General features: G+C 41.9%; 1 protein-coding gene across 2 annotated transcripts; it reads left to right on the top strand.

Moving 5' to 3' along the window:
* Positions 1–2,044: 2,044 nt before the first annotated feature.
* Positions 2,045–9,557, top strand: LOC135516978 (SERPINE1 mRNA-binding protein 1-like). Of its 2 annotated transcripts, none has more exons than XM_064941035.1 (9): positions 2,045–2,425; positions 3,743–3,932; positions 4,229–4,369; positions 4,475–4,543; positions 4,702–4,779; positions 5,141–5,342; positions 5,813–5,866; positions 6,078–6,278; positions 7,864–9,557. In XM_064941035.1, the coding sequence occupies exons 1-9, from the start codon at positions 2,170–2,172 to the stop codon at positions 7,921–7,923; spliced, it is 1,251 nt and encodes a 416-aa protein (XP_064797107.1). In that variant the 5' UTR covers positions 2,045–2,169; the 3' UTR covers positions 7,924–9,557. The 2 variants fall into 2 exon arrangements, with proteins under 2 accessions (XP_064797107.1, XP_064797104.1); XM_064941032.1 differs by having other exon boundaries at positions 2,153–2,425; positions 3,746–3,932.
* Positions 9,558–11,766: the final 2,209 nt, after the last annotated feature.

Raw genomic sequence — 11,766 nt, 5'->3', positions numbered from 1 at the left:
CTGCTTTCCACCAGACAATGGGAGATAAATTTGCCTTTCAGCAAGACAACAATCTAACACTTTAGGCCAAATCTACACTGGAGTTGCTTACCAAGAAGACAGTGAATCTTCAAGTGGCTGAGTTACAGTTTTGGCATAAATCTACTTGAAAATCTATGGCAAGACCTGAAAATGATTGTCTAGCAATGATTAACAACCAACTTGACAGAGCTTGAAGAATGTTGAAACTATTAATGGGCAAATGTTGCACAAACCAGGTGTGGAAAGTGCTTAGAAACTTATCCAGAAAGAATCACAGCAGTCATCGCTGCCAAATGTGTTTCTACAAAGTATTGACTCGGGTGTGAATACTTATGTAAATGAGATATTTCTGTATTTAATTTAAGAAATTTGCCAAAAAACATGGTTTCACTTTGTCATTCTAGGGTATTGTGTGTAGTAGATGGGTGAGAGAAAACAAAAACTATTTCATCCATTTTTATTCAAGCTGTAACACAACAAAATGTGGAATAAGTCAAGAGTTTGAATACTTTCTGAAGGCACAGTATGTAGTCAAAAGTCTAACCATTGCCAATTTAGAATTTCAGTCTAAAATCAACATTGCCAAATTAGAATGTGTTCAAATGGATATTTCATTGGCTGAATTGTTCAACAACAGGGCAGCAGCAGTTGGTCTTGTCTGTATTGCAGAGCATGTGAGCTGTGTAGGCCTAGTTTACTGGTGTAACAAAGACACCCGCCCTGTTTTTACCTGATACCTGTATCATGTTACACACACACCCAGGTTTGCTGTGGTGTAGCCTTACAAACCATGATTAGGGTTATTTGGGTGGTGTGGTTTGCCTTAGGCCCACACCAATTATCTCAAGCCAGTTATATGTGTTCCTTTTGTTATGTCACTTCATTCATAAAAGATGATGTGGTGATGGATAGTGTCACTCACACCAAATGCAACAGTATTTTGAACAATGAGGCTAATATAGGAGTAATATCCCACTACTAAAATGGGTCTGAGGTCAAATGTGAGTCATATTGTACTGTAGGTCTAAAGAGAAACACAGTAGCACATAGGATATAATGCCAGTTCCAACATGACACGGATACTTCCAATAAGTTTATTGGTGCAAGATGCTTGTAATGTCACCGATATCGTACATGGCACACATTTCACTGACACCACTTTAGGGCGTTATGAGGAGAGGCATTTGCTTGCCAAATTGCTTTGTCACAGTTGAGTCATGTGAGTGTCTTGCTCATGCGTTAAAACTCTGTAGTAGGCTTATGTACAAACAAATAATATGATTCCTTCTACAGGGGCTAAACTATTACAAGGATATTGTATTCATAGAATAGAAAATTATAAAAGCTAAATTAACATGGCATCCAATATGTGACCTTGTCGCCAACAGCTGTGTTTGGCTGGATGGATGAGTTCCCAAACTTCCCACTCTGATAGGTTACAGAGAAGTGACTAGTCAGATCAAATGAACTCAAATTGTATTGGTCACACACATATTTAGCAGATGCTATTGCGGGTGTAGCGAAATGCTTGTAAATAGACAGCTGTATGACACTACCAGCTGTTCACAACATTTCCCTGCCTGCCCTCTACACATAAGTTTGTTTTCTGCTTTTTATAAACCTACAAATCCTCCTAAATCTTCAGAACACAGAGAGCTGCTGAATATTGGGATTTGGAAATGCTTCACTTGGAAAAAGGTCCCCTCTTTCCCTCTCTGTCTACATTTCCTGAAAAGCATTAACTGCATATTGGATATTTATTATTCTCTTCTAAACAATAAGGCAATAAAGGTTTTTATTGGTCATCAGTATATTTGTTACCGACCTACAGTGCATAGGCATTTTGTTTTTGTCAATTAACGTAGCAATTATATGTCATGGCTAATGCGATATAGGAATAATTCAACAGTTATCGCCTTCTGACACGTGAGAAAATGTGCATCTGTTTACAAACAGCATATTGTGACACCCTGCTTGGCAAGATAAGTACATACCCCATATTATATGGCGCACTACTGAATGTCCCGGATATTCCTCGCACCGGAAGAGAAGGGGTACATTTCCCAGCCATCTTGTGGCAGTATCTAGCGAATTGTTCGCAGCCAGCCTCGTAGAATCGGAGGTAAATCCCGCTGAAGGGGCGCCATCATGCCCGGACAACTGCAAGAAGGCTTCGGCTGCGTCGTAACGAATCGGTTTGACCAGCTATTGGATGATGAATCAGATCCGTTCGAGGTGTTAAAGGCGGCGGAGAACAAGAAGAAAGAGGCGGCCGCAGCTAGTATCACCAAGTCTGCAGCCCAAGCTGCCAAGCAGCCCAAGAAAGAGTCACAGAAGGACAGGAAGAATCCGCTCCTTGACAAAAAAGATGAATCTCAGGCTCCAGTACCTCCGAAGAAAGAAGGTAAGGTTCACACCTTGGTGCGTTTTTTTTTTTAATATTTCAAAACCTGCAAAAACCTAGCCAGCTTGGTAACAACAGCATGATGAGGGTCAACATGGTACCTGTCCTGTTGTCAACAGAACCCACTGCAAACATGCACATATCCAATGCATGATTATTGGACAGGTTGATCATGCATTGGATATGTACTGTATATCACCCAACAGTGCACTCATGCTAACCTGTCGCAGATATGAATTCCACCTGCAGGATGTGGATTGTTTGTAGATGATACTCCAGTGGTAGTTGCGCAGTAAAATATGTTTGTCATGAAAAAGCTCGAGTTTGGTGGGCATGTATATGAATTAGATAACTTATTTCTTTGCTGAGCAAAAAGGTAGCTGGCTCGTCTAGGATTTACGGGGAATGTTTGCTGCGCAGTTAGCTATTCTTCAAAACACTGATGCGACTAAACTGTATAAAAATATCTCGAGTTTAACGTCAAGGCCCGTGCGTTATCCTGCAAGTACATCATTGGGTAGGTAGCTAGCCAACCAAAGTCCCATGCTGGTTGTTGTCGTTCCAGCATTTTGGTAGAAACGGGCCAACACAGGTAGCAAACCTTGCACCGTTTAATTGATCTAGTTCATGCATAGTTAGCACTGTTATGTGCTGTCTGTTCAAACTGTTTGTGCAGTAACGTGTTGTGACAGTCGTTGACAGCGTGCTGGCGTTTCTTTGCAGAAGCATTTCCAAACAGATCATCTCAGCTACTTTCGTTAGCTACTAATTCAGCAAACTAGCTAAGTTACTAGGATTTCGTCTACGTGCATGCGCTGTATTTTTTTTGTAAACAAGTAATTTGGCCAGATGTCCTCAACTACACAAATATAAATACCATGCCTACATGCACTGAAAGCAGGCGTGTCTGCCTTGAGTCAATAGTGCATGTTGTCAAAGTAATAAACCACGACAGGGCGTAGCTAACACTCCACACCCTCATGAGATAGGTCATATCAGAGGAAGCTGATTAGCTAACACATTTGCTGACAACTGACCCATATTTCATGTTAAATGCTTACTTGAAGCTCCTCGTGCAATTCGTCTCTAGTCTAGACACCTGTGCATTATACCGCTCTTGGTTGTATTATACTTTTTGGTTACACATTGTTTGGCTCCAACACCCATTATCAGACCAAAAGGTATTATTGATTGAAAGAGTGGTGAATGTTCATGGGATTTTTCACTGCACAACCCTTTTCATTTGTCTCTGTAGTCATCTCTGGCCAGTGCTGAGTGATTGGCCACATCTAAAGCCTCCATGTGTTGTTGTGGTAGCAGTTATCAGGCGGGTGGGCCGAAGGCCGGACCAGCAGGGCCAGCCTGGCACCCAGGGCGGGCAGGGGGAGGGGCGGCCCACCGGCGACAGGAGGCCGGACAACAGGAGACCCCCACGCGAGCGCCGCTTCGACAAACCCCTTGAGGACAAGCCCGACGGTGGAGAAAGAGGAGAGTTCTCTGCAGACAAGTGAGTAATTGCTGTAGTAAATGACAATGGGCAGCATTTTTTTTATAATAAGGGTTGGTAATGTAAATCTGGTTGTCTTGGACGCACTGTATGCTTCAGTTTGTGTTACTTGTTAAGTGTCAGGTGTCACCAGACTTTGACTGTGGTGTAAAGAAAAAAAGTCTAAATTCAAATCATACCTATCCTTGCAAGTTTTTATTTATTTTATTTTTAACTTTCAATAAAGTATTATTCATAGGAGCAGCTCAGGACTATCTGCCCTCCTTGATGCAAAGTCTATGTGTGTCCCTCATCAGGCCTCTAGGAGACCGCCCTCCCAGAGGGCGTGGTGGCAGCCGTGCTGGGCGTGGGGGACGGGGACGGGGCATGGGCCGGGGCGACAGCTTCGACTCCCGTGGCAAACGGGACTTCGACAGACACAGCGGTGGCGACAAACCGTGAGTCCTCAAAGGATTTTTTTTTGGGGGGGGGGGGGGATTTGATATTCAGATGCTCTGTGACTAGTGATGGTAGCGCATTTGGTTTCATGTTTGTCTCAACAGTCAGAAATCTGAGGAGAAGCGTGGCGGGAGTGGTGTTCACAACCGGGGAAACCCCAAGGACGAAACGAGGTGTGTGTTCAAAAAATCAGAACCTATTTCCTTAAATGGAGACCGATCAAATCCATTATGTGCAAGGTCCTACACTGAGGAAGTCCTGGCTTTGTTGATATTGACTGATTTCTGCTTTTGCTCCAGAGGGGATAAATAAATTGAATTTCTGTTCCCAGTGTTGATGCCGAACAGACTACTGCCCCTGAGGAAACCCCTGAGGGAGTGGAACACACCCCTGCTGACTCTGAGAATAAGTGAGTACCCTCCTGGACTTGTCCAGTTTACCCCCCCACACACCCCAGGACTGCTGCTCTAACTGAAACGGGACAACCAACTCATTTCTCTCCTTTTTCATTTAACCTTTATTTTTACAGGTTAAATCTAATTTTTGCACGGGAAACCTATTCTTGGAGTTAACATCACTGTACCGGTTCACTAGGGTGCTCCATTCATACTGCTTCATTCAGTCTGATCTCAACGTTCAATTCATCACATGGTCCACAACGCACATAGCACTACAGTCAATCTAGAAGAAATCTAAAACGACAAACCCAATTAAAAAGCTAACAGACTGGTAATGGCTTGCAGTAACAGATGCGTCTCCGTCTCTTCCAGGGAGAACGAAGTAGAGGAACCTAAGGAGGAGGGCCCCAAGGAGATGACCCTGGACGAATGGAAGGCCATGCAGGATAAGGAGCGTGCCAAGGTGGAGTTTAACATCCGCAAGCCCAACGAGGGCGCCGACAGCAAGTGGAACAAGGGCTACATGCTGCACAAGTCCAAGAGTGAAGATGTCAGCGATGAAAAGCCTAAAGATGTAAGTGACACAAACTGTGCCAAATGTTTGCTTATCTATTGCTGCGCTGTCATGTTTTTTCAGCCCTATATTTGAGCAAAGTATGTGTTATTTAGATTAAGGATGTGACTGAATCGTTTAAATAATTTGTTTTAATTTCAAATCTATTTGAAGTCAAAGCATCTACAGATGTACTCTACTGAATTAATATTGGTGAATGTTTAAGAAGTGTAGGATTAGCTGTACTGTTGCGTTTCAAGTTTGGAAAGGAGTTGCAATTAGAAAAGTTTGATTCTTATTGACTGATCAACGCTAAAGAAATATGCACATCTTTAAGGTATTGATTCATTGTTGTTTTGTTTATGTATTAGCCACCAAAAGGGCTGATATAAACCAGATCGTAATGCAAACCAGCTAAAAACCCTCCCCATGAGGCTGTCATCACAAAAGTGCTCGGTCTTATTGTTGGTCCTTTCTCTTGGATGTTGCAGAGACCAGCTGTGATTGATACTCCGGAGATTGAAGAGTTAACCCCCTTGTTCAAGGTACCTGTTTCATATATTCAACCCATGACAGTTCTGATAAAACAAGCCTTCATCTACACATGCATACACATTGGCATAATAGTTAAATTATGTCGAACAATAGTTAGTATGTTGGCTATTTGAGTTTACATGGTTGAATGAGTGGGCTCTTGTCTAAATGTAAACCTCTAGCTCTGACTAAATGTAAACAAAGTCAAATCTCCTCCATCAGGGCAACCCTGATGAAATCGGCCCGGACCACCACTTTCGCAAGCCCGCCAACGACATCACAGCCCAGCTGGAGATCAACTTTGGAGACCTGGGCCGCCCTGGGCGCGGGCGCGGGGGAGCCCGTGGAGGAAGGGGAGGCCGCGGTGGAGGAGGCGGCCGATCCGACCGCCCGGTTCGCGCGGGGGGAGTTCGACCCGAAAAGGTAACGCTAATTGAGGCTGTTGTAACTGACCACAAATGGTTGTAAATCAAATTTTATTTGTCACATACGCATGGTTAGCAGATGTTAATGCGAGTGTAGCAAAATGCTTGTGCTTCTAGCTCCGACAATGCAGTAATAACCAACAAGTAATCTAACTAACAATTCCAATACTACTGTCCTATACACAAGTGTAATGGTGAAAAAGAACATGTACATAAAGATATATGAATGAGTGATGGTACAGAGCAGCATAGGCAAGATACAGTAGATGGTATCGAGTACAGTATATACATATGAGAGTATGTAAACAAAGTGGCATAGTTAAAGTGGCTAGTGATACATGTATTACATAAGGATGCAGTAGATGATAGAGTACAGTATATACGTATACATATGAGCTGAATAATGTAGGGTGTGTAAACATTATATTAGGTAGCATTGTTTAAAGTGGCTAGTGATATATTTTACATAATTTCCCATCAATTCCCATTATTAAAGTGGCTGGAGTTGAGTCAGTGTGTTGGCAGCAGCCACTCAATGTTAGTGGTTGCTGTTTAACAGTCTGATGGCCTTGAGATAGAAGCTGTTTTTCAGTCTCTCGGTCCCAGCTTTGATGCACCTGTACTGACCTCGCCTTCTGGATGATAGCGGGGTGAACAGGCAGTGGCTCGGGTGGTTGTTGTCCTTGATGATCTTTATGGCCTTCCTGTAACATTGGGTGGTGTAGGTGTCCTGGAGGTCAGGTAGTTTGCCCCCGGTGATGCATTGTGCAGACATCACTACCCTCTGGAGAGCCTTACGGTTGTGGGCGGAGCAGTTGCCGGACCAGGCGGTGATACAGCCCGCCAGGATGCTCTCGATTGTGCATCTGTAGAAGTTTGTGAGTGCTTTTGGTGACAAGCCAAATTTCTTCAGCCTCCTGAGGTTGAAGAGGCGCTGCTACGCCTTCTTCACGATGCTGTCTGTGTGAGTGGACCAATTCAGTTTGTCTGTGATGTGTATGCCGAGGAACTTAACTTACTACCCTCTCCACTACTGTTCCATCAATGTGGATATGGGGGTGTTCCCTCTGCTGTTTCCTGAAGTCCACAATCATTTCCTTAGTTTTGTTGACGTTGAGTGTGAGGTTATTTTCCTGACACCACACTCCGAGGGCCCTCACCTCCTCCCTGTAGGCCGTCTCGTCGTTGTTGGTAATCAAACCTACCACTGTTGTGTCGTCCGCAAACTTGATGATTGAGTTGGAGGCGTGCGTGGCCACGCAGTCGTGGGTGAACAGGGAGTACAGGAGAGGGCTCAGAACGTGCATTTCTGAATAAGTTCAATACATTTAGTTGATTTCTCTACAAAATTCAGTACATTTTTGAATATTGTTGAATTCCAATTTAATGTCTGGATTCCGTGACTCCGTCCACGTTCTCCGCAAGGTTACTGACCACATTCTGTGCTGAAGTTGACTATTGTTTTGAACTGTGTTGTTCATCTATAATCTCCCAACTGAAAAACATTTTCTCCCTACTGAACATGACCCAGTATTCTCTGAGCGTTTATAAACGCCTTATTTTTTTCTCTCTTTGGTCCCCAGCCAGGTGGAGTGTCTGTTCCCAATGTTGACGACCCAGAGGCCTTCCCAGCCCTGGCCTAAGACTTCAGCATCGCCACCAGCCCGCTCCGTCAGCGCCTCCGCCCCTCTCCTATGAGGCTTGCATGCTTACAACTTCAAGTATATGAGAGAAGAGAAAAAAAGGAAATGATTTTAACGACGAAAAGAAGACAGTCATCCATACCATTCACAGCTGAGGACTGAAATTTTACCCTGTTTTGATAGGACTGATAAAAAGACAAAAAAAAGAGGAAAAATTACTTCTCTTGTTACACTGAAGCAAGTTATTGGTAGAAGTTTTGTATTTAGAGACAAGATAGCAGGGATGTTTTCATATATTATTTGTTTTTTTCAGAGATTATGCGTATATACTTCATGGATATTTTTTTGTATTGCTGCTTGAATATATGCATTTCCAAGATTGAGGTTGAAGTGTGTTCCTCCTTAGGCTTTGGCTGGCTTTCCTCATGACTTTACCTGAATATTTTGTGGTCATCTTATACAAGCTTTTATTTTGAAGGGGTGACTTTTAAGTCATGCATTACTCAGATGTTAAACTTAAAATATGTTTTAGTACCTTTGTACTAAATCTATGAACTGTGTTTTTAAAAGTAGTGACTCCTTATAAGTGTAATGTTTCTGCTTGTTATGCAGTGAAAGTTGATGCCTCTGGTTTCCTTTTATTTTCCTATTGATAGCTTGGCTCTTATTTTTCTGGTGGACCAGTGGTTGGTGTTTTATCCCTGGTCCAGATGTTACTACCTGTGTCTTTAGGGCAGCCATGGCCCAAATGTGTATCTAGGCTGGTCCTTGTAGGTTGTACAGGCTATACTATTAGTAACCTTAAGACCACTATGCGAATATATTGTATTTTGTTGTGTGTGTGTGTGAAGGTGTGATTGGGTTGACTGTGAACAATAATTACTTAAACACTTGAAGTACTCCCCTGCCACGAACTTGACATTCTCCAGGAACTTGACCACAAGTTCAAAAGCAGCTCGGTTTGGCCTGAAGTAGTTTTTATTTCTGAGAACATAGAAACGACTATCTAGGTAAGATTGTGGACATATCTTGCAATTCGAGTATTTGATAAATGTAGTATTTGTAGTCCTATCTTTTAGAGTTTACAAAGCACTTGTTCCTATCAGCACCAGAACTCTGAAGTAAAGCCCTTTTTTAAATTTTATTTTATTTTCCCCTCTTGTGATCATCTTTGCTGTTATTTTTGCATTTTGTTATAATTACTAAAGCAGCACTACAGCATAATTTGTCTGAAAGAAATGTGCTGTTCAATGTGGAGCAATCGAGTGCTACAGAATGTATGACTGCTAATCGTGCTTGTAGTCATCTGTGTCTTGCATTTCCAGGCTAGGTTTTATTGTACCGAAGTAGGTATACTTCACACATTGGGTTTGGGGAAGGGGTACATTTAACTATTTTAAGTGACTGAAAGCTTTATATTCCAATGCTCTGGTAATACAGGGACACAGGTGACTGGAGCAAACCTTTTGTAGGACTGTTTGAGCCATTTGACGGTAGACTTTTCTGCAAACATCCCTGTTCTAATAAATTGCTTAGAGGTGTTAAATGTATTCTGCCCCTGGCAGTGAGTTGTGTGAGATCATTACTGTGACTTTTAAAAAGAACACTCTTAAAAAAAAAAGTGTTTTTCTATATTCAGGCTGTGTGTGATTTTTCTTGGGGTGGGGGGTATTATTCAATGTTATGTCGTAAGATTGTTAGGACTGCATATGGTAGCAGATTATATTGTCAACACAGAAATTATGTTTTAGGTTATATCCAGATAGCACATTTTAAAGGCCCAGTGCAGTCAAAATGTGATTTTTTTTCTGCGTTTTTATATATTTCTACACTGAGGTTGGAATAATACTGTGAAATTGCAAAAAAATGATAATGCCCCTTTTGGTGTAAGAGCTGTTTGAAAAGACTGCATGAATTCAGCCTGTTTTGGTGGGATGGAGTGGCTGCCTGGTGACAACACAATGAGTTAATAGACCAATAAGAAAAAGTTTCCAAACTTTTCTGCCAATAACAGCTAGTTTTCCCCTCCCTCAGACCACTTCCAGACAGTTCTAGCTAAATTATTGTTTGAGAAATAGCTAAGAATGTATTTTTTGTTTTTCCCCAACCATTTTCATTGCAAACTATCACAGTAAGGTACTTAATTGTTACCCAGTAATGATTTTGTATTGAGAGAAAAACATCTGCATTGGACAATTAAAATTTGATAAAAGATTCAAGTGTTAAACTAATACTATTGGAAATCACACACAAGTTTATGCCAACCATAGATTACATAAATGTTCAATTTCTTAGGCCAGGCAGGCTTTCCTTATGACATGGAATATTGATATGAAAACCTGGTTTTAATGTCTATGATAAAAATATGGGAGTGTGGACGTGTTCGAGCGGATCACTTCTGTCAGGTCGTCGACCATTGTTGGTCACAGCTTTTCAAAGTGTGTTGCATTATGGTTATAAAAATGGTCTGGCTTGCAACAACGTGTCAACTGCGTCAATAAAAGTCGTGTGATCAAAGGTCATGCCGCTTTTGATGAAGTCGCCGCAGTTGCTTCTCACCAACTGCACCCGCTGACTCAAATAATCAAAGTTTGAGTTTGGGAAACTGCTCTAACCAATGAATTGTACACACATTATGTATGATATGGGGGGTGTAGAAATGTGTATTATTTATACAGACAAACATTTATTAACAATAGCAGCCATTTTGACTGCCATGTTGATCTGAGACTTGCTGTTGGAAAACCATTACAGTGTCGGGACTTTCGGCTGTTGTCGATGCACGTCCAACGACTTCACTCCTCGACTTTCGTCTCCAGTCGGTTGCTTTCGCCTTACCACTCAAACGAGCCTACTGTATTAATCTACATTCTGGCTATCTAGGTTTAAACTCCACAATTTGTACATCTAGGTAGAGTTGGGTTGCGAAGACTGTGGGCGGGTGGAGTGGACCTCTGTGACTACATTGAGTCACTGTCAGTCGATTCAAGAAAACAGTCAGTTGTTGTATTTAAAGGAAAGTTTTATAAAAATTGTGGATTTCAGCAAACAGTAAGGCATGCAGCTACAGAGGACAAGCAGGTACACGTAACGGTTTAGAATTTACATTTACAAGTATCGACTAACAGCTACTCAATGTTCAGTCCTCCCACAGTTATCTCTGCTCAACTCCATTGATGTGATGTACATTTTGGAGTTGAGAACCATTTGGGTACATTCTGTCATGACACTTTTGCGTCCTACCAAGTGGCTACATTGTAGCAATGGACAAGCTTCAGTGGATTACTTTTGTCAAGTCATTGTTGGTCAACGCCTTTCAAACTGTTGCATCATGGTTATAAAAATGGTCTGACTTGCGACTACATGTCAACTGCATGAACTTTACAAAAATGTGATCAAAGCTCATGCAGTTTTTGAAGAAGTCGCTGCACAGTGCAGCCATCGCCTGCATTGTGGGAGGCCCTATTTGTCAACCAATTATTAGGGTGTTTTTGTTTGATCAATGTGAATGTCTAAATACGTGACTGAAACAGGAACCAATTTTGCTCAAATATAAAGCTACAGGGAATACAAATGAAAAGTGATATTTGAGACCTCTAACCAAATAACTGTACACACATTGTTTCCAGTTTGAGTGTATTTTGACATTTATTCAGACAAACTTTTATAAACAATAGCAGCTATGTTATCATTGTCATGCTGATCTTAGCCTTGCTGTTTGAAAGCAACTGCAGTGTCCGACTTTTAGCTGTCGCAGAGTCGACTTCACTCGACTTTCGTCTACTGTCGGTTGCTCTCGCCTTACTACTCAAACGAGCCCAATGTTTATCACCTTCGCATTGG

This window comes from Oncorhynchus masou, chromosome 3 (genome assembly GCF_036934945.1).
Source record: "Oncorhynchus masou masou isolate Uvic2021 chromosome 3, UVic_Omas_1.1, whole genome shotgun sequence".
NCBI lineage: Eukaryota > Metazoa > Chordata > Actinopteri > Salmoniformes > Salmonidae > Oncorhynchus > Oncorhynchus masou.
Note: the sequence above shows the minus strand (reverse complement) of the source record. Positions and strands in the feature narration are given on the sequence as shown.